The following is a 25,062-nucleotide window of genomic DNA, read 5'->3' as shown; positions in this document are numbered from 1 at the left end:
ATACAAATGGGCAAAACCATAACGAAGGGAACAAAGAAAAACATTGAGCCCTGTTGTGTACCGATCTTTGTTAAGTCTATTCCTGGAGCACTAAGAGTTATGCCTCGACAACGTTCGATATCGTTCGATGCTATGTGATCTTAAAATGTTCTCCAAAATAATATCATATACAAAATGTACAGTGCCTGGAACTTACCAAGTAAGTTTTAATTTTCGCTTTCGTTATGCGATTTGATCTGATACTTTATTGAACTTGCTGCCCCGATTGCACGATTTATTAGATAACTCTAAATTTGGGATCTTATCCTTCCCACATTCTAAACCCCAATTTTATTTTCTTTAACGATAACCTTAACGGTTAAGAGAAAGGTTATGGGTTCTATCCCTAACCGAAACAAACCAAAGTCTACACAATTGATGCTTGACATTAGAGTTTTTATACTTAGCGGTAAAGACTTGTTGCCTGTGTGTTATATGACCAGGCGGAGTGCATCGGTTTGGCATTTCAGTGTGATGACACTATAACAACGTACAACAGAAGACTTCACATCCGTAGACACCGCCCTAAAATAATCTTATGTTATCAGCAGGACGTAAAACAATAACAAACCGAACTAGGATGAGCATGACATAGAACTCGATCATGGTGAGACATGTATCCAGATAGTTAGATTCTAGGCAAAATGTTTCCAGGAGAAAATTGCCAGAGAGCTGCATGTGTATCGTTCTCCAATGTTGCCGACGGTTATAGTCTATATCGTCTTCATAGATCTGTATAAATTTCAAGCCTGTTGGTGATACAGATTATAGGCTTGATAGAAAATGGCGGATTAGCATTTATCAGTTGTCTCGTGCACGGTAGGTCTGTATTGATCACTTCCATGCTGCCGACTTGTATGAATTAAAAGGATTGATTGCAAGCTGTATAAGATATATTATACGACTATATCAAATGTGAATAGCTGTACATTATATGCCAAGAAATTATCATAGTTTTAATGGGTAATTATTTTTACAACAACAGAAATCTATGCACAGGAATGAGTTGCTGTATAGATGCGGATTTAAAAATTACTTTTAGAAGCTGCGGTGGTACTACATTTGCAATAGCTCAGACTATTTTACCATGCCGGCTCAATTAAACACATTTCATCTTTTAAAAGAATACATAGAAACCCAGGACTATCAATTGTCTTTGCTATGGAGATCTTGTTCCTGGAAAAGCAGATGGCGGATCCTTAATGTAATGCCATACGCGACGATCGAAGGTCATAATCTTAGATCACAAGAAAAGCAACCTTAAAACAATTGGCCAAACTAGCATGGCGCGGGGCTGCCTGATACTAAAAATCAAAAGGTTTTTCGTGAAGACGGTTTTGAGAGTAAAGGACGTATTAAATAGATATAAAATAACTGAAACATTCAACAGATTATGGGTTTATTTAGCAAAGACCGCTGTGATTAATGTCTAGACGTAGACGATGTTACCTATTCATTTAAGTGTTTTGCGTCAAAATGTACTCCAATTCACCAAAATGATCTCATTAGTTAATATCTATCAATTTCCCCAAAATACTTTAAATGTTTCAAGTGACTTACGGAAGATAATTGTAATCAAAGAGGAGAGATAAAGTTTCGTTAATCTGTTCATTACTGAAGATCCCTGATAATTGTGCCATTCCCCTTGATTCAATTTCCTTTTATAGACTTTTTAAAAGTCCTTTCGTACTGCATACTAAGATGCAGTTTTATGAACATACTCAAGAAAGACGTCTAGGTAAATTATTTTTGTTCTGTCTCTATTTGATAGAACCAAGTCTAGATAAATCGTTATTTTAATAGTACAGTAAAAGGGTCGTAGTATTTTTTGGTGTAGCTCAACCTTAAAGTGTGGTATCTCGAGTTACTTCCCTTATGATACTGAGGTATTATGTGAACGCATGCATGTTGTGAGTCAGCCATGATGCAACTAAAAAAACACAGAGCCTTATTCTGAAAACCGATCTTGTACTTCTAATAGGTAGGTTAAAATTTGAGTATTAGATATCGTATCTGTTTTTATAACAAACTGCCTATTCTTGTCACATATAGATTATGTTGATACTTGTTCCTGCTGTCCCAAGTGAATTGACTAAAGGTGGAGATTCCAGCAATTTCCAATTTCCAATTGGGGTCGTTCTTAAGATTGTTTACACTTAGAAATCACTCACTGATACATTGCTTTGTACCATCCCCTTGGCTAAACAATTTACCCAAATTAACCGATGACGCACTTGCTTAATTAACCATACTCGTTTACTAAACTTAGAGCGCATATTGTCAAAACAGATACAAGTTAATTATTTATTTTAACCATGTAGGAGGTTTATATATAAATTTTGAACCATCAACTCATTATCAAAATACTAAAACAGTAAGCCACCGATAATATTTATTTTTCAATCAATTTCTTTAAAAAACTTTAAAGTTTTGCATTAAAATGCATTCCATTAAAAATTATTTAGTTTATAGAGACATTTTTACTTACCCTAAACCTGCCCATAGATTAAAACTTTACCATTTGTTCAAAGTGTTGAATTTTGGCTTTAATGTGTGTCACCTCAATGACTTGCTGAACGATAAAGGATATAACAGACCACCCTGTAGCACTCCAAACCTTAATGTATACATGTGCCTTTCCTAATGTAGAACAAACCGTAGTACGCATACAAGAAATCCCGATATCAGGAGGTCACGGCTTCAAATGACCATCGCTGCTATTATAATTAAGCCATTAAATACGATATATTATGCGATAGTGACAAAACAAACCTTGCAATAACATACCCCAAATACCCCAATCTTATTTTTCTTTTCCATTTTGCATTTTCTTCATAATGAAAATATCTGTATAAATATCCATGATTTGAAATATTATATTATTAAAGCGCTTTTATACTATTTATAAAATTGCGTTTTAAACATCTAATATAGTACCGTTCTCATACGGTAGAGAGTGACTTTAAAACCAAGAAATCTGCTAGAAACATTAAGTTAGAGTATTCCTTTAGCCTGCGTTTCTCCTCTCTCGACTATGCAGATTGTAAAGCCTGGACAGGTTGGACAAGAACGCAGTTTCTAGAAATCATTTCACATTGTTCGTCCACTATTGACACTGGTATTTACACTGATATTTGCACTCCATACCACGAAAATGCCCAACAGTTTTTCTGGGTAAAAGTGAAAACATTTCATTCCAATGTAAAATCATTACACGTAACTGTTGTCCCTTGGACGTGAACATCCTACAAGAGAAAACGTTCTGGAGCACATCACACTGTTCTCCGAATTATTTTTTTGAAAGCGGGCGACTGTTATACTTGAGGTTATATATATCTTTATTCCTAAGAGTTCTGATCAAATTCTCCAGAGAATATCCTACTGTGGCCAGATGAATCCGAGCAAGCACTGCCTGATTGTTACCTCTGGACACAGTAGGGCCTTTTCTTGGAAGTAATAATGATGCGAATGCTAAGATTACAAAAGCCATCATGGAGAGTCTCTCTTGGCTGGGGGAAAATGACAATGTCATTGTTGATCGAGGGTTAGGGGATGTTTTGCCAGATTTTGAATAACGTGGTTTGACAACAAAGATAGTGTCTTATAAAACCTGGGCAGACCCAACATGGCGACCCGGAAGCTAACATCGATAGATCCATAACTAAATCCATATGGATAGTGGGGTAATATCACAGACGCCTCACGGCCATTTTTCAAAATACATCTTGCCTCCAATTATTTCATTGATAACATGTTATCGATACATTCGTTAGAAAAGTAACAGTCTGCCTGAATGAAATTCCGAGGATCCATATATGTTAGCACACCAGAGTGAGACGCAAAGATTAGAGCACTGGCTGGCATAATAAAAGCGAAATGGTGTCCACAACACCTTAGCTCAGCGTGTGAAAGATGAGGCAGATATTACCAGAAAGGTTAAGTCACTATTTGTCAAACTAGAAGCAACTGCGGATAATTGTGACTTTCAAAAGTTAGACATTGAATACCTTCGGATGATCTCCTGTGGTATATACCAAATATCACTGGTAGCTGGCTACATCGGTAAGCACTTCAGTGATGATGGTGACTACGACATCTGGATCTATCGGCACTCACGGGACATTGAACGATGTCATATCCACTAGAGACATAAGAGCAATGTAACGTACAATGTTTGGATCAAGCATGAGAGCTCCGACATCATAAATCCAATAAAGAATTATAATTGCTATTCTCCAACTGGGCAGAGAACCATGGAGAGTATGTGCCCACGTAGCCAGTATCATACACTATTTAGGATACCACATGCATTTGGAAACCTATAAGCGTTTGCATCCAAAAGTCCAAAGGTTTAACACATACCCCAAGTAATATAGATATCGCTACCAACTGGCATCGAGGTATTAGGTATGGTCAACATGGACAATTATAACTACGATGTAGAACAACACTGACATGGCCAATCAAATTTTAGGATGTGGAAGCCATATTGGATTCCAGATCAGGTGGTTTAATGTGAAAACCAGCATACATCTATCATGTAGCGTTCTTATCAGAAAAATTGATTCAGCAGTTGTAAGAACATCAAATATTTGTGGTTATCAGAGAACATGATGGTCATTTTGAAAGTGGAGATTTCATTTTGGTTGGTTGATAGTGTTGTTAGTGTAGGTGTCAGTGTACTAATGAAACCAAGTATAAATATTGTATTTCGGTTCACTTTGCAATATTTCAATGCAAAACAGATTGCCCACTGTGCTGTTTTTTTTAATGACATAGCAATATTGTCAATAAATTTTAATTTCTTTGCACGAAACTCCTTATTACGAGTACTATTTTGGAAATTTTCTTTTTTTTTTTACTTTTTTTAAAAAGGTTTTTAGCATATAGTTACGAATAAACTGCAATAAGGAGTTGTATTTTTGACCATCAGAAAAGTTTGCTTAATGCAAAAAGAGCATGTTCTTACTAAAAATCCATCACATTTTATCTCCTGTTCCTAATATATTCTAATTTGTAACTTCTTGCTTTACATATAAGAAAACTGACATATCATGATCAACTTTTTCATTTTAGTTTCCTAAAAAAAATGAGAAAAAATGAGGCTAAATGAGCCAAAGGGGGCTACCAATAGTATATACACGCTATCGTTATTGCTTCTAAGGCCATTTTGAAACCCCACCTTTAATATCTCTATGTCTTTCAACTGATTCAACTGACATACAAAGGTTATCATATTCACGACTGATGCTTTCCGATTGATAGGAGCTAAGCATTGTACATGTACACCCCCCCCCCCCTCCCCCCAAAAAAAGAGTCACCATTTGTAAGAGGCGATTAAATTTGGCACTTTATATTTTCTCTACTTTTTCTTCCTAATGTATCCCTTGGCACTGCCTTACGGTCTTGAGTTGAGCGTTCGCTCCCTGTGAGGCAGGCTTTGTGTTAGTCTCCCTTGACGCTGCTTCACTTTTGACCTTTAGGTGAATGTACGCCTCTGTGAGGGAAGCTCTGGGTTGTCTCCCTTGATACTGCCCACCTTTTGACCTTTATTTGAGTGTTCGCCTTTGTGAGGGAAGCTTTGGGTTCTGTCTCCCTTGACACTGCCCACCTTTTGACCTTTATTTGAGTGTTCGCCTTTGTGAGGGAAACTTTGGGTTCTGTCTCCCTTGACACTGCCCCACTTTTGACCTCTGGTTGAGTGTTCGCCCCTGTGATGGCTTTGGTTCTGTCCCCTAGTCGAGACATACCTGAGTCTAAATACTTGGTAGAAATCACTAAACAATATAAAAGCTACTGCGGCTAATATTGCCTTTCGACCACGTATACATTTAGACACTTTACACATAGATCTGAGATAAAAACACGCAGTATACTTTAGATTTATTTACTCTTGAAACTTTTACCCATATAGAAACATACATTAAAAATAAACTTGCCAGCGTCCTTTGAAAACCATTGTGTAAGATATGGTGAGATATCTGATTTCAAAATGTATAGGATATACAAAAGCTATATATCTTAAACAGCTTAACAATTAAATAAACTGTTCAATAACTTAATTGGTTGCTGGTCATATCGGCATTTATGGAATCCATAACCTTCATGTAGAGGGCACACAGCAAATTCCAAACACTACAAGGTATCCCCACAATAATCGCTTCGAGGCAAACATGGCATTTTATATATTGCTTTTTCATTCTTCGACCTACATGGTCATACAATGCAATATACAGAATTTTAAACTGTTGTAGATGGACACAAGCTTAGCCATTTATTCACAAATCGGCACACATCTAACGGTGGTCTCGAGTTCGAATATGCCAAATCCGCAGGGGTCAGTTAAGAGACGTGAAGAGAAAATGACGAAAATGGATAATAACTTAGCATGACCAATACGAGTGACAAATAGGTCACTGATCCCCACTTCAGTCGATAGCACCGATGAATCAAGTTGTCCGTATCCCTTAATCAACTGCCTGATGTTTTACTTGATAATATTTCCCAAATCAATTATCCACGTTTGTACGAGAGTAGGCGAAAATCCTACGACTTTCACTCGACTTAAGGTTAATTTGATTGGTTGACACGAGCTAACCAATCAATTAATTTTAAATCATTCTGACCTAGTTTCCGGCCAAAGAGACCAGGTTGATAAATATTCCGACAGGTCTATAATACGTTACACCTTTCAAGTGAATGGTCCTATTAATACATTCTCACAGATAGTTGTGTGTGTCCGAAAGTAAATCCCAAAATAACTTTCGGCATTACATTGGAATAATTGTTGTTACTCCAATTGTTCAACTGCTTTATACACTGTCTAGTGATACAACCAGCTTGCAAATACACATATGATGTAACTTGTAAAAAGTATATTTTTATACTAGAAATAGCATGTTAAATGATTTTGTTAGACTTCAAATTATTGATATAGTATGTATTTATTATATAAGTTTCAGTAAACGGGAACGAATGTATGTAAATTTCGGCATATCCTCTATATAGACTTAATTATTTTCATTTCAAAACTTTCATTACAACTCATTATGATCGTGCGTCGAAGTAGGGACGTATCTGCTACTCTCCATCATTGCATGCCTTGTTCAAAATATTCAGTTTATTTTCTTCCCTCAGAATTGTCATTCGTTAGAGAATTTGAAATATGTCCCTTTCCCCCCTTTTCTATGCAATTTTAGGCAGAAAAATACAGACTTTGCAATTGTAGGAACTGGTTTGCTATTTGTAAGCAAAATGTACTGGATCAGGTGTCGTCTTATCGCGGCCATGTGTGTTATTTCGGAATGACTACACTATAACATAATCTGTCAATCGCCTTATCTATCGTTCCGGACTGAATTGGGCTTATTAAACGTGACCTAACATTGCTTTTTAGATAATATTCTGGAAAACGAAACTAGGATGTGCTACCACGTGTGACAACTCGAACTGTTTGGTTCTACATATTTCAACGTCCTATTAACAGCTAAGGCCATTTAAGGACGGCCTCCCTTGTACGAGATGCCTGTGTGTAGTGATAGTATGTGTGTTTTAGGATGTTGCGAACTGTTCCTGTTTGTGTCGTGATACACTGATAAGAAACACTTCATGGAGTTGTTAGTAACACATGTATGGTAATATATTTTTGATATCCAGTAATTATCACAACGGAACGCATCAGTTGTAATAAAACAGAACCCTTGACCTGACAATGAACCGACCAATTTGTACGTGATACCAGTGTCCTTTGTTCACTGTGTTTTTATAAAAGCAATTAAATCACGAATTGTCAGTCGCTCTCTGATATCCTTGACATTACATTAAAAATCCTCGCCTAAGGGTCAATTTCCAATTTCTTTATTAACTGTGGGCCATATTGCCCATTAGTACATAATTATTACACAATCGTAATATACGTGAACAACAGCAATACAAAATACAAAGTGGAGAACGAGTTAAGAATCTGTACATATAGCCTGAATCTTATTGGCTTCGAAAATAAATTTTGCATGGTATGATTAATTCACTGACATAAGTTACACTCAATAACTTTTATCATTTATAAAAAAAGTCTATACTTAATATCAAATAATGTACTATTGATTACATAGTGTATGTTAAGTATCTGTCATGTACATACTGCATATATGTGTACTGATAAACCGTAACGTTTAAGGTAATAAATGAATTGTAAATGGATTGTATTTCTTCGATTAGTGCCCGTTATCGGTATAATGTGACCGGGTGGGGTGTCCGGCTGGGTGTCTTTGGCAGTATGCTTCTGTGGGATAGCACTATACATTCGACATTAATCTCGCACTATCACTACAAGACGAACACGATCATGCTGCAACATCCCAAAACACAGACATGCATTCACCACAAAGGATATAGGTTTCCTCTCCGTCAGTCTTGTACATTCAAGTATGTGTCTACGTAACGCCAAACTTTGTCACAGGTGTTCTAGCGGATTCATTCCTTGAGGGATTTTAAACTTCACACAATGATAAAGGGCCATGTTATCTCGGACAAGTTCGACCAATAATCATATGCTTGTTAATTACATGTCATTTCGACTTCTCGAATTCAATAACCAGTTTATATGTATCATCCAATTCTGTTGTTAAGTGATATTTCCGTTTTGTTTACTTCATTTCGCATTTATTGTCTTATTTATCATTGCTATAACTTGATTTTGTTTGTCAAATCCTGTTTAAGGAGGAAATAATGAAAATAAACATACCTGCGCATGCGAGGTTGGCGATAAACATGTTCATTCGGGATTTGATCTTCCTGGACATAAATATGAGAAATAACACCAAGGTATTCGTTGCCATGGTAACCAGAAACAGCACACACATGAACGCTACTTGGGCAGTCTGAAAGAAACCAAAACCATTAAAGACATCAGTAATGAATCTTACACTTCTAAATTATAATAGAATCTAGTTTAATTATAAATAAAAATAGCTAATAACGAAAGTGTCAAGGGGCACAAAATTTTAAATACATACCATTAACGACGCAAGCAAATGGTTGGAATAAAAATTAAAACAGACCGCAGTTTACTTGAGTGACATACATCCGTTTTAGATAAAAGTAATATCAGTGTTCGAGACTCCATCCCTGCTGGGTGTTCAACCCAGATCAATTCATCTGTCCTTAAATGGTCAATGATCATACTGTGTTCTCTTCTCAAATATATGCAGCAATTCCGTTGGATATCGTACAAACCTAAGCATAATTAGTGATAGCAATATTTTATGCTCGTCTACCGAATGCGACATGAAGCATTTTAACGTATATTGAGATTTCACGATACGGTTAATACTGATATAGAAAGTCAATTTAAATATGAACTGTTGCAAGTATTAAATCAACTGTATATGTGTTTAATTGTGCGAACTCCAGTCTGAATCTAATCAGAAAAGTACAATAATGAATTGGCTTACCCAATAATTATTATACAGATAGCACAATTAGCGCGATTGTAATTTAGCGGACTTCCTTTGGCGCGAAGAGCGTTTAATTAAGATTACAAATTATGATTACTGGTAAAGTTTGTACACTTGCCGGCAGGAAAATATCAGCTATGCATTCAAAAATCTACACTGTAGCCCTATTATCGAAAAAAGTATATGAAAAAAGAACGAAATATAATCAACTATCTAGTTATATGTCTCGCACTCCATATCAAACATAACTTATTTGTATGTAGCTTTCATATATAACACAATCATATACGATATCTGAAGCATTGAAAATATCATTTGCAAACAATTTGTCATATCATAATAAGATTACAGTTGACGTGAGTTACAAAAAAAAAGTCGAAGTCTGTATACCTACCGGGATATATCGAGAATTAAGAAAGACTGTCACAAAGTAAAATGTCGAACGCAACCTTAGAGTGTTCGCGTTTACAATAGAAATATAAAATCAAATTATACAAAACCTAAATCTTCCTAGACAGGGGCTTCCTGTACGACAGGAGAGAGGATTAATTCTAGCCTTGATCTACCTAATAATCATATCACAAACAATCCTCAAGTTTGAAGCCATGAAATATAATTCTGTAAAATGATTTTGATATAAACAAGACTTCAATGCCTATGAAGAATTAAGTCAAGGGCAGAATTGGCAATGAGGACCGATTGTCAAAAACGCAGATAAATCATGTAGAGGTTCCTTAGGTAAATACTTTACCTATTTAAGCATTCTATGTAGCTTAAAACGATTTCTTAATTAAAATATAACAAAAGAATATCCTGTGCTCTTTCAATTATACATATCAATGAAACGTATGTGACTACCATATCCAGTATAAACCGTGTTCAGCTCCGCTCTATCACTGAAAGGCCACAAGGCCGTAATAGCGGACGTAAAACCCGTTAGATAAACGCTCTATCACAGGGAGACGAATACGTACATACGGCGACAGCGCCCGAGAACATAAATGACTTCACTACACATCATGCATCTCGCACACGAGGGAGGTCGTCCTTACTAAATGACAATAGCTGTTGATAGGACGTTAAACAATACTAAACCCAAAATACCCGAACAGTGGAGACCGTCCAAAAATGACAATAGCTGTTGATAGGGCGTTAAATAATACAAACCAAACAAAACCAAACCCACACAGGGGAGGCCGTCCTTAAATGACAATAGCTGTTGATAGGGCGTTAAACAATACAAACCAAACCAAACCAAACCAAACCCACACAGGGAGACCATCCTAAATGACAATAGCTGTTGATAGGGCGTCAAACAATACAAACCAAACCAAACCAAATCCACACCGGGGAGACCGTCCTAAAATGACCATAGCTGTTGATAGGGCGTTAAACAAACCAAACTAAACCAAACCAAACCCACACCGGGGTGGCCATCCTAAAATGACCATAGCTTTTGATAGGATGTTAAAAATACTAAACTAAACAATATCCGAGCACTGGAGGCCTTTCTTGAATAGCTTACGCTTTAAATAGGACATTAATCAATACTTAACCAATCAATACTCGAACAGGGGAGACCGTCTTAAAATAATCATTGTTGTTGATAGGACGTTAAAAATACTTAACCCAACAATACCCGAGCAGGGGAGGCCATTCTTGAACAGTTTCAGCTGTTGATACGACGTCAACCAATTCTAAACCAATCAATACCCGAGCAGTGGAGGCCGTCCTTAAGTAGTTTAAGCTGTTGATAGGACGTTTAACAATGCACAAGTACTCTCATGGTGGTGTTTGTCTACACGTGGTTTTGCAATGTTCTATAAGAATCAAAGGGAGCAGCGCATCAGTAGTGTTTGGAACAAACATGTGAGGTCATCTGTGCCTTCATGGCATTTTAAATCGCTTACTGTGCAAGAAGCATTACACTATAAACGTGCGAACACCGTATGTAGAATACAGAGACCTTTACTTAGAGCTCAGATAATATAAAATCAAATCATCAATTATGAAAACCACTATTGAACTTTTCCAATTCCAATAATCTGTAATTTCTTATATATAAAGGATCTTCATGGTAGCTTTGTAATAAAGAATTTATCAAATGTGTTCAATGACTTTATATGCCACGAGCAACCAGTGCAAGATTTTGTCTATCACATAACAAATTTATCTCTATATAAGACGGAATGTTTTTCTCTACAAAGACAGTCATTTGACCTCAGATACTACTTGTGACTTCATTAATTATGAATAGGCTTTCTATCTGATAATTATTTTCTCATAGTTGCTGCTTAGATGATAATGTCCCTATTACTAACAAAGATTTAAATTGCTTTCCATTATAGCAGATAAAATCGTATTCTTACATAACGTACTTATTCTTATCTATATATATTAGATATATTTTCCTCCATTCTCATTGAGTAAATTTGGTCACGGTTGGTTGGTAGAAGTCGACATTTTGTGAAGTTAACCTGATGCGTCTATTTCTAGAAACAACAAGTCATTGTTATTAAGTGTGACTTTCCTGTTACCAAGATAAATATAATGCAATTTCACCCTTGGAAACACGTTAGATATATGATATAAAAATGAAGACTTTTGATAGAATCTGAATAATTGCCCATTGGCGAATAACTGATATCACCTGGTTGATATAACACCATATTATCAACAATAAAGGTCGATAATTTATCAATAATATACCCAAAAGAATGTGCTGAACTGAAAAAAAAAGAAAGAAGAAAAAACCCATTTCATACCGATTCTTAACCCAAAGTGCAAAAAATATACAATAAATCACATATCAGTATATAAAGATTTCAAATCGTTTATCAAGTAAGAAATATTTCCAGTATTTTATAATGATTCTTCCAGTGATTTGAGTTCCATCATCATTAACGTGTATACCCAATATTGTCTATCAATATACCCTCTAGATTTAATGATGACTATGATTAATAAAATCATTACAATGACGCTGGCTCGATCCCTAAGGGTATAACTTATTTTATCATTATGTTTATAAATCTTGTGGCTTCAAAGATTATCATCGAGGTTAACGTTCTCGCGATTGCCAAGGCCAGGTGAAGACAGGTGTCAAGAAGACAACTGCGGAAGAAAACATAATACCTAAAAAAGAAGCAGCAAGGAAAGGGGAAAAGAACCAGAAATGAAGGAAGGAAGAGAAGAATTATTATTGTAATAGTCTTAACGGCGGATGCATTTATTGCGCTTACTTTAGGCAATAACAAATCAAGTGGCAGGCACATTTACTAACAAAAAAAAAAAAAAAATTCTGACAAAAATATAAAGAAACTGTGACAAAAATGTAACAAACTGTGACAAAAATGTGACAAAACTGACAAAAATGCGTCAGAAATGTAACAAAACTGTGACAAACTAATAAAAATGTGACAAAACTAACAAAAATGCGTCAAAATGTTACAAAACTGTGACAAAAATATGACAAAACCATGACAAAATGTGACAAAACTGTGACAAAACTGACAAAAATACGTCAAAAATGTGACACGAGATACGAAAGAAGGAAGAAAGCGTTAAAAGCAAACAGAGGTACTTATCATTCAAATATACCAATATCAAAGGGAGAACTTTAAAAAATGGCAGAAACTGTCATGTGGCATCAAAGGATACTTTACACGTAAAATATGCTTTTCTTATTTTTAGTGATTTACCCGCTTGAAGCATTCTGCTTAATCTTGATTGCCCTAATTGTAGTTTGTATGTTGGTTTCTATTGCAAGCATCGTGGAAGAGCAAATTCGTCAGAATCTGTTTAAATTCGCTTTGGAAAGGATTTAGATAGACTTTGCCTGATGTTCAATCCTTTCGTCATGTTTATGTCAATAACATGTTTTAAAATCGAAATGAAATTCAGTTATACACTGACGGCAAAATAGATACGTCTTCACAAATGAGATAATAGGGCAAACGATTTAGACGCTTTGTGCACGCAATTTAGAAAATAATACACCAGAGAGCTCACTCCGTAATACGTTGCAAAATAGAATAAGACATTCAAAAGGAACGACTGCTTCAATACGAGAACAAACGCCAAAATGTGAGAAATTACATGTTAAAAAAACCTTATTAGAATATTTTCAATACTACGGCTTCAAGGATAGAAAAACGCTTATTGAGAAATAAACACTGACACAAGTAAAATGAGTGTAAAATAGTGTATTGTTATTTATTGGATTTTATTGATCAAATACAACTCCGAAATCTGGTTGGCCGTCTGAAGTAAAATTGCTAAATGACCTTATGCGGTTCTGTATAACTGGCGGAGACAATTACGCCAAATTGCTAGTAATTTCGTAGTCCGGAACACCATTTAAGGAGTTGTGACTAGTCCAGGATATATAAGGTACACAAAACTAGAGCGAGTCCCACGAGAAAGACAAAAACTCAAGACTATCCCAATTACTCCTAGAATACGACAGCTATGTTTGCTCTATGCAAATAGGCACCGCCATACTATGATCTTAATCCATTTGCAAGGTGCTTGATAGTAACATCCATCCAACCAAATATGATTCAACATCCGAGATGTTATCACATCAATTAGAGTAGAGGATTTCTAGATTTCCCATAAAGAACATCTTCATACTCAACAATTAAAAAAAATCAATTTCGATTCCAATAGCTATATGGTTTATTTTGATTGCTGGAATCCGTTTAGACGAGCTATCACGTGTAAATTGAAATAGATTCATAATTTATTATTTTATTTTCAATTTTGTGAATTCAACACAAAGTATAATGATTATAACTATGGGTACCGTTTCTTATATAACTGCAACATTCATTTCAAGAAAACAGGCTTGGCTTATTTGATCATAGTTAGCAATGAATAGACAGGTATTCTAAATACATATTTGAATATCATGTTTGATGTCTGATAAATGATAGTTCACATAGTTCGATTACGAAAGGCCCGTGGAAAATTAATGAGGTAAAACTTAATTAACAACTTAGAATTAATTACAAAATCTGGTTAATAATATTCCTTCATTTTAAGTGAAGAATGAACAATTTAAGGCAAATTCTGTCTGTCATTTTTAGAAATTATTAGAGTACAGCTGTTCACATCATCCGGTATTTAAATCAGCTTCAAATTATCCACTTAATGGCACTTTATCGAAAAAGCACATAAAAGGCTTTTTAAAACAAAAAAATAGCCAGTTATTAATGATTAAAGACGACATGACGTACACACGTTTCCTTGCGTTTCAGTCAGGCATTCTGCTATTGCGCGAATCATGCAGCGCCTGCATTGAACTAGAGTGTTTCATGGCTGACATACTTCCCTAATATGTCATTTGCAGATTATCAAGACATCAAATACTGCCACATGCCCCGAACACATTGGAATGCCAACAATTCGAATTAAAGACCGACTGCAAACAGTTGAATGCAACGTTCACTATTGACTGCAAAACATTGCAAGCAATGTTTCTTCAATGGACAAGTGACCAGAAGTGTGAGGTCTTGCAAAAGAACTCCTGGTCTGATATCCGTTTTTCTCCGTATACGTATTCGAAGACCATGGTATCCAACCAAGAATCATGTGTTGGATTCCTCAACATAAGATGGGTGTGCTAGAATATGGTGTCCCCTTTCTCCGGTTCATAAACGTCACTCAAAAATTGATATATGAAGGCAGAATAACCGCAATCATATCCTTTTTACTATAAATTATATCTTAATGTGTTGTCAAATAATTCATTGACTTACCATCACATATCAATATATGTCTTTGCAAGACCATGAAATGTATCTGCATCAGGAACTAATAGAACCACTTCCAGGATCGCCAATTATTAACCTCGTCGAGCATGCATGGGGTTTTAGTTCACAAAACGTGAATATTTAAGTACTGTTGAGTGATTCACAAAAGGGGGACTTTGTTTTTTAACTCAGATTGGCATCAGTTTACTTTAAACTGAAATTTGACGCTGAAACAGTTATTGATAGAAACATAAACGTTGATAAAAAAGTTAAATAAACAATAACAACAACAACAAAATGATTTTTTTTTCTTTGTGTAGAAATTGTTTTATGTCCTTTATTATTTCCAGTTGGTAAATGTTTTGCTCGTCGATTGCCGTTTTCTTTGTTTTTGTTATTTGTTGTTGTTTTATAATCATTATTGATGCTTCCCTGGCCGTTACATACCAGTCTATAAAAATGGCAGTTGTTACTCTCTCTTATCGAACAGTTTTGTTTGGAGTGGGACGACTGGTTCGCCTGTTGTCAGTATGATGTGACCGGTTGCAGTGTCCTGCTCGGTGTTTTCGCCAGTATGTTTCAGTACGGTAGCACTTAAATTTCAACATACAAACAAATATCCCTCACCACAAAAAACCACTGGCGCATTCTCAAAACAAATATCCCTCACCACCAAAACAACTGGCGCATGCTCAAAACAAATATCCCTCACCACCAAAACCACTGGCGCATGCTCAAAACAAATATCCCTAACCACCAAAACCACTGGCGCATGCTCAAAACAAATGCATATCGTACACAGAGGAGTTCGTCCTTAAATGACCAAAGCTGTTGATAGGATCTTAAACAATACAAAACCTTAACTCAATACCGAATAATGTGATATCACAGAGGTAGTTCCTTAACGCGATTTTAATTTCTATACAAACAATGATTTTCTAAAGATAGTAACAGTGACCTTGACTTTGTCCCTGAAACTTGAACTTGTCAGAGATATCATGGATATTATGGTCATTTATAATTGTGTAAAGTGTTATCAAAATTCCTCAATGGATGGAACAGCTAGAGCGCTGACAATCTCTGGTGTTACGCACGTACACAGATGGACGGAGTTGAAAACTACAATCCCTCTTCCTACCCCATACCCAAATTTCACAAAAAGGACAAGGGGGCTTGAATCAAGTAGTGATCAAGATAGTACGCTTGCTATCGAAACCATCAGTCGGAAATTTCATGACGAGGTGAAAGGAGTGTGAATACCGGTGCATATAACGTTTTTATGTGGTTAACTAATAGTATCATTGCAAGAGGAAGACAGTGAAGATAATTAATTTCTTGACAAACCTTGTGGCAGTTGACATAAAATCGATATCGCCCCCTACTTGTTTACTGTTTTGTCATTATAGAATACAGGTTCTCTCAGGTAAAACGAGTCCGGAATGTTGACGAATGGGCAACGGAACGTTCATATATAATGTATTGATCCAGTAGTCGGGAAAGGGAGGCCAAATAGTCAGGATCCAGTTTCATCAACTTTCCTTAACTTAATGAAATTCCTGGAATTGAACTTGTTCAAAGGAAAACATTTAAGAATTTAAGGGAATATTCTTAGTTTAGAAACATTCTTTAAATTCTGTAATGTTAAATTAAGTCGACGAAAATTGATGTGTTTACATTTTAATTCGATTTTAAATGTTTTATTCCATAAACCTTTTTGGTACAGAACATATTATTGGGGATCAAATTTATTAAATGAATTATATATAAGAAAGGATGATAACCTTAAAACGTCTGAATAGATAAGCATGGAATTTTCAGAGTTTACATAAAAATCCAGATACAAATGTAATTTAGACAATGTATGCACTGTAATTTAAATGCCTCACTATTACTTGCCGGAAACAACAGACCGGAAACACATCGTACCGTAGTGTTATTTAGTATTCTCGTGTCACTTTTTTGTCATATTGATGTAGCGGTAGAGCGAACATTTGAAACTATATCCGCATATTTACAATAATCCCGTTTGTGCACCACGTGACATAATTATGATCGCAATAAGCTACGCTCTGCATGGCTTAATTCATCATGACTGTACCCATGCATTTATATCTCGGAGAAAAACTACATGTACTGATATTTGACGATGTTAACATAGTAACTAAATAGCTAAAATTATTTAAAGCGGGTATGCTAGCAATGACTAAGCTTCAATAAACTAGTCTTATAAAATGTTTTGGAAATCCTTCTCGGATTTTTTTTTTTCGCCAGCAAGAAACCCTTCTGGGAATAATACCTTCTCCGCAACTGGGAACAAATTCTTCCGCAGATATTCTGATTCCCTATTCTCCCATATCTGACAGGATCTTCTTGCTTCCCTCCTGCAGGAAATCTGCATTGTCGACCCTGTTTCCCCCAGTGTTAACTGTCATGGGCTTTATTATTTTTCTTTTTCAGGAAATCCTCCTTGGCCTGTTTCTCCTCCGACATGAAAACTTTCCGATGTTCATGGTTTGTTATCCTTCCGCTGAGAAAGCTTCTTAGAGCCATTGGTTTCTTTTCATACAGGAAAATCTTCCGAACTCCCTGGTTTCTCATCATATAGGAAAGCTTTTCGGAGCCCCTCGATTCTTTTCATGCAGGAACAACGCCCCCCTCTTGTCGATATGATTTAGATCCCAGTGAGGGTGTATAAAGTGACATATCAGTCTGATGGCCAAATAATTCCTGCCAATCATGTATAGGCGATAGCTTCCTTATCTAAACACGTGCCCATAAACTCTACAGCACAGCAAACGTAACACCCATCCCAGACGTAACACCAATCCCAGACGTAACACCCATCCCAGACGTAACACCAATCCCAGACGAAATCAGAATCTATTGGAGAAGTCAAGGTTAATCTTTCTAGCAGTTCAACAACGTACCACTATCTACAGACGGAGATCTTACTACTGATGGATCAAAGTAGGAATCTCAGTAATTCTTTTTTTTTCCGAAAATAGTATACAATCAAACATATTAAAATATGAAAGTAAATGTAAATCGAAACTAGAAAAATCAGTCGTCACATTTCTATACACAGTAGGTGTAAAGTGCTAGGTATCTATCTATTGTTTGAAGTGAACAACCTTAAATGGTTTTCCTTCAGACAAATCTGTCACGCGACGTGATAAATGTTATCGGAAATACTAGAAGACCATAATCATATTGTTCATCCAAATGTCAGTTAATGGTATTATATTAGCTGCTTCAACACCATCACCGGACCGCCAAGACGAGTTAATGCCCTTTATTTAGGGGAAATGATATGATTGTGCAATCTATATAACACAAGTTTCAACGTAAGATACCAATGCATTTTCATATGAGTTAATCTTTACAGATGTCTCGACTGCATTAAGATAGTGTTGTGAACTTTTATAAAAGACATGAATCTTTGCAAAATAAAGTTTTAAGTAAAAGGAATCTGCAATAAAGCCCTATGATGTCACTTGCGGCTATTTTCGAAGATTGCCACCAAATAGCTCAAAAATTCATAGTCCAGAGTTGGTTGTCTGGTTTTTGTCAAAAATATCCCTGTTCATGATAAGAGATTATGTTTTATTAAAACATTTATATATATTTTAAAATATTTCTACTTAAACATATTGTCTACGAAGACAAAAGTGGCCATTTTCCAATATCGCTGTCATATGTTCTTCAAATATGAAACATATTTGTTTGAAGGAGCTTCTTCGTAGTTACATGTAGTTTAAAATGCTAGATCCTAGATAAAAAGTAATTGCGATAATCAGCTGAAACAATAATAGTCTGTTGTATATAACACACGTTATACCCTGTCCTCCAAAAGTTATGTTACACTTGGAACGTTTACATCAAATGGCTAGTCAACAAAATCTGAGAAAAAATGTTGTAATATCCGTAAGATAGTCCATTTGTAAGTGACGATTGCAAATTATTTGAAAAATACCTCACTTCTTTGAAGTTGCAGGGAGAGGGAATGGAGGGTCCTATTTTCCATAATGTTCATAAATGAATTAAAAGATGTTTTTTTTTACGGACACAAATAAAAGTAATTGTTTAACTGATTAACAGTAAAAAAAATGTGAGAAATGCATTTTTGAAATTTATATTAAACAAAGAGAGAAATTTCAAGAATGCTGTATTTTGAGGATTTCCATTGTAACAAAACATATGCACTGTTGAAAAATAAACATGAACATTTGAAATCATGAACAAAAACATCCTAAGACGTCATGATTCCAACAAATCGTAATAAAGACTTCGAGATTAACTTCGCTATATTTTACGTAATAATTGTAACAGGACTTTTGGAGGGCAGTGTATAATTTAAGATATGTCAACCCGGCAAATCTTTGAGATATATTTTTATCTTATAAAAGTGAACACATTTCTAGAACAGTGGAAGTTTAGCAGAGGCCCTGTTGTGCGGCATATACCCAATAATCATCACGACACCATATCACTGAGGTTGATGTATGATCTTTTAACTTCAAAACAATCGCATGGAATTAAAATGTTCATATTGCAATTACTATGATACAACTCTTGTTTCCGCAATATTTCCTTGGCTAAAGGAAATGGTAAAATAGAAAAATATAGAATATAAACCATTTTCCAGCGTTGATATGTTTATTTCAATCTTAACCTCACAAAGAGTCAGGTTCATAGAGATTCACACTGTCTCTGACTTTTTGATCAAAATGACATTGACCTTTGACCCAGAAGCCTTGAACTTTGTTAAGTAGCTCCTTGTTTCATTCCGACAAACACTGCTTCAAAACGTCTTAATGATAAATGAAAAGATATTTCATTTTTAACTTTGACCCAGTCATCTGGACTTATTAATTCTGGCAAACGTTGCTTAATAAAGTCTTTACAAACGTTCATTAGTAAAATACCTCCCCCCCCACCCCCCCCCCCCCCCCCCCCCCCCCGGCCTATGACCTTGACCTTCACTCAGCTGATATACTGTGGTCAGTTACCTCTTCCTTTATTCCGACATAAGTTTGCTTCATAAATCGTTGCAAAATGTTCATTTTTTTTTAACTTCGAGAGACAATGGCCGAGACGATATTGTCCTTGCCCGTATAAGGATTATACGTATATAACGAAATCAATATAGCCCGTCAGGTGAAGCATAAAGAAACAAATATTTTTTTATGACAGCCATCTATTGCAGAGAACGAAAAGTTCATCGGAGAAATATGACCTCTTTGCGCCGCTATAGAAGATAAAACACGTGGACTGATGTTAATGCCATTCTGTTAAAAACAAAGGTATCAAGTTTTTTTCCGCTGACAATGTATGTACTGCAGGTGACAAATTCTAACAAGCATCATTAGGGAAAATGCTATTTTTAGACATGAATGATCAGGTTATGATCTTTATGTTCATTAGCGTTTGATGTTTTTAATTATTTTTGTGTGAATTGATTATCGATAAAATATATCAAATTGCATGTATACCCTGAGGTATATCTGTTGCCCCGCATAGACAACATAATTCGAAATCACCATATGAATCATATCAACATGTTATAGTTAAAGATATTCTCTGACACGAGAAGGCGCAGGAACAAATCAATGCTGTTACATTTTGTATCTAGCCGAAGGTTTTGCAGTTTTAGCATGCTGTATCAATAATAAGTATTATTTCCAGGGGAAAATGTTATAAGTGATTATCACTGTACAGTATCTTCAATACAATATATTTGGTATTCTATATTTAGAAGCTCCCTTTCTTAGACACCCGGTCCCATTCCCCTTGTACTTGTTCAATATATTTTGTCGTAGTTTTATATCTCGGTGCTCTCTTTAATTGCTTAATGTGTAATGTATTGATATGCCAATTGAGTGAAAATTTATTTTTGATTTTTATCTGATGTTTCAAGCACAATCCATATTATGAGGTTATTCAATTTTAATCACAGGAAATAGTTAATCTTTAATACACATTGCGTAACGCAATAATGGAGTCTGGATGTCTTAGAAATAAAAAAAACTTTGGCCCTTGATATTACTTTTCAATACCAAAACGAATTTCGATAGGAAAACAAAATCATGCAATATGAGCCCTGTCTTCGAATTCTCTTTATGATGCAACAAAACTATACCACATCTTGTATCTTCCAAATCATATATTTTTTTGCCCCGTTACCAGCTTTGAAATCATTGGTATTTAAAAATAGATCTATTCGTCAGGTTCCCTCGTGTCCTTATGAAAGGAAAAACAAAATTGACAAAAACATCCTACTCAAAACGCAATTAATTCCGTTGAAATATTGTTCGCAAGTCAGTAACAAAGAGGTATAGTTTATGAGAAACACGGTCAATGAAATCAATTCAACATGTTTTTATTACTTTTCCTGCTGTTCAAATATCATTTATTTATTTGAAGGTCACACAGCATACATGCTACTTCACCGCCAACCATGTGTCACTCATTAGGACTGACAGATCGTAGTTGTCTATTCATTGTCTGTTAGGAAGCAGTGTTGAATTCTTTGAATCGAAATTGTATTACTTCGAAGTTAGATAGTGGAAATTTGTCTCAATAAGGAAATAAAAATCCATTTTCATGAATCTAAAGGCATAATTGAGTGAATGTATTTTGAGATCAGCAAGGCACTGAAAATACATCTTATTGTCTGATTGATTGATTGATTGATTTATTGATTGATCGATTCGTGGATAAATGGATAAAAGCTTTACTGCCCACAATCATTACGGATAATATATTTGTCCGCTCAGTTTTGAACTAAGAAGGAATTCCCGCTGCAGTCATTATTTGGGACAGGATTAGACTTGGTACACGTGTACTAACCAGTGGTGTTTATGTTATGAGACATGAGTATCATGTGTCATAGACTCAAAATATCACATGTTTGTTAACGATCGGTAAAACCGTTAACGGAGGAAATGGAAAACAGAGAATATCCATCATTAAATTCTATTCTAACGTAACTGAAATAAACATAAATATATCTTGAGGACCCTTGCAAACACAGGTCCTGGAGAGTAAGCATCTTCTGCTGCCACGACGAAACGTAGCTAGCGAATAATGAATATACATATGACTTCAATACTGTCCAACACAGCTCATTATCTTCCTATGACTTGTCAGTGATGTTTGGATAATTCTAGAATTCTAGATAATGATGTCATGATAGAGAACCTAAATAAACATTAAATAGAAAATTAAGTACAAACCCTCAATTCCGTAATTAAAAATGTCATGAGATACTTGTGAATGTTCTGACCTAACGCAAGTAGTCATAAGAATTTGAATGTCGACATCAGAGTCGAGTTACCACAAATAGACAAACACAAATATACCGCAAGCGCCAAACGGACACACAAACACTACACGTATACATCGCGCACACGGGGGTGGGGGTGGTTAGGGGTGGGTTGTGGGTTGTTGGTTGTGGAAGGGGGGGGGGGGGGGGGGTCGTCCTTAAATGAACTTAGCTGTTGACGGGACGTTACAAACTACAAACCAAATAAAGATCACACAGTGGAAGCTGTCATTTAATTAAAATGAGCTTAGCTGTTGAAAGGACAGTAAACAATACAAACCAAACCATACCCACACTAGGGGGGGGGGGGGGGGGGGGGGGGGGGGGGGGGGGGTCCTCACATGACCTTAGTTGTTGATTGGACGTTAAAACAATACAAACCAAACCAAACCCACACGGGGGAGGCCATCCTCACATGACCTTAGCTGTTGATTGGACGTTAAACAATACAAGCCAAACCATACCCACACTGGGGAGGCTATCCTTATATGACATTAGCTGTTGATGGAATGTTACACATTTCAAACTGAATTATACCAACACTGGGGAGGCCATCCTGAAATGACCTTAGCTGTTGATTGGATGTTAAACAATACTAACCACAACCATACCCACACAGGAGAGGCCGTCCTGAAATGACCTTAGTTGTTGATTGGACGTTAAACAATACTAACCAAACTGCAGAGAAACGGGAACCATCAGACTAACAAGCGTTCCTTTATCGGGTTCGTACCAGCTGTCCCGCTGCGAATCTGCTATACACGTAATGGAACGCACCGTGCCAGCAGAACTGAACTGGTTCGCGTGTGTTCATTTTCTGAAGTATACCACTTGAATCCAACATTGCGGAAATAGGAAGCCTTTTCCGTATTGTAAAGGTACTTTTCAAAGCCGATATATGGAATCTTCATCTGCAGATGCAATGTCAGAAACTACATGTCTAAAATATGTTGGAACTATTCAGGTAATGAATTTTCGTCGAACGCATTTTTAAAAAGAAAAAAATGATTGATGTTTATTATTTAAGCGCGTATTATATTCAAATAGAGACGGCATCCATCTTCGGAAATGTTGAGATTCAATTGTGTTCCATTATATAGTACCGTACTTATGCAATGCAGTTAGACTGGGCACCAGACCCTAAGTTGTTCTGTTAAGAATTGTCAAGCTACATACTGATACTAGATTATCTGCCCCTAGTTTGAAATGGTTTCTAGAATCAGACATATCCCAGGGACCAAAATCATAAAGCTCCGTTTTATTCATAAGTTTAGTATTCTAGAGACAGGGGGCCAGACACTATTCGGTACAACTGATGCAAACCCGATAAAGGAGCCCTTGTTAACAGTCCACCTGCATACCTTCCCAACCAGTAATCGCAAAGGGTTACACAAAATAGGCACGTGTGAATGGTGCATTTGATACCAATAAATAAGACATGGCAGTAATGACATTAACACATTTTATCAAAGGCTTCACACTCTTCTCACCAAATCTATATCATTACCATCTCACTTGTTTGAAGTATTAGAAGGCAATGCATGGTAATGGATGGTTTATCTGTATTAATTTGTACTGTGTCTTAGCCATTTTGAACTGTCACGAAACGAAACCAGGGCTACGACAATGACAGAAGTATAAGCTAGCATTACTCTTTCATTTGAAGTGTTAGTGTAAGGATTGCTACAGTAAGTGGTCTAATTAGAACGCGAAACAGGTCTCGAGACGATATAAACGAGATATATCTGACGACCTTTGAGATGAAAGGGTTATTTGAAGAGTTGCATTAATTGTACATTCGCGATGTGACGAGGAACACTTTCGATTTCCTGTAACTGGATATTAACCCTACGAAATGAGTACTAAAACCGACACGGGTTTCGAGAGGATTTGGCTGCAATTAATTTCCGGAATAGTCCCCATTGCGTTACACTAAAACTGATGTGGTATGGCATTTCAAATATACTGTTCTAAATCGGGTTTCCTCCCGCCCTTTGTCTTCTGTTCAGGGAACATTGGGCTGTATCCCATTGTATCTTTATCGTTGAAGTTGATTTAAGATGGGTCCCCTGAAGACTCGGGGATTTCAGTTCATGTCTTCTATTAAGGGGATATAATAAAGACAGAAATAGATCCACTGCCTTCATTTGAACACATGGGATCTTTAATCTTTCCATTCTTTCCTCAATGCCCATCTTTCTATGATTTGTCCTTATGACCCCATTGAAACATTATCACATTTGTTCATAATTTGAGCGTTCTGCCTTGTCAGTATAATGTGACCAGATATGGTATGCCACTGGGTGTGTTTTTGTGTTATTAAAATACACACGCTCTACACATAGCGGAGACCGTCTTTCAACGACCATAGTTATTGATAGAACATTAAACAATACAAAATAAAATCATATCCATACAGGAGAGACCGTCTTAAAATGACCATAGCTGTCGAAAAAGACGTTAAACGATACAAAACTCCACTAAACCT

At 36.0% G+C, this 25,062-nt stretch overlaps 1 protein-coding gene across 1 annotated transcript in view; it reads right to left on the bottom strand.

Annotated features, from left to right (window-relative positions):
• LOC117318157 (cardioacceleratory peptide receptor-like) overlaps positions 1–25,062 on the bottom strand; it is a 77,599-nt gene that overhangs the window by 21,902 nt on the left and 30,635 nt on the right. Inside the window, exon 2 of the mRNA XM_033873173.1 lies at positions 8,783–8,918. Coding sequence (XP_033729064.1) covers positions 8,783–8,918 — 136 coding nt within the window. The remainder of the gene's footprint in view (positions 1–8,782; positions 8,919–25,062) is intronic.

The sequence above is a fragment of the Pecten maximus genome, chromosome 19, assembly GCF_902652985.1.
Source record: "Pecten maximus chromosome 19, xPecMax1.1, whole genome shotgun sequence".
NCBI lineage: Eukaryota > Metazoa > Mollusca > Bivalvia > Pectinida > Pectinidae > Pecten > Pecten maximus.
This window is presented reverse-complemented; position numbering and strand designations above follow the sequence as displayed.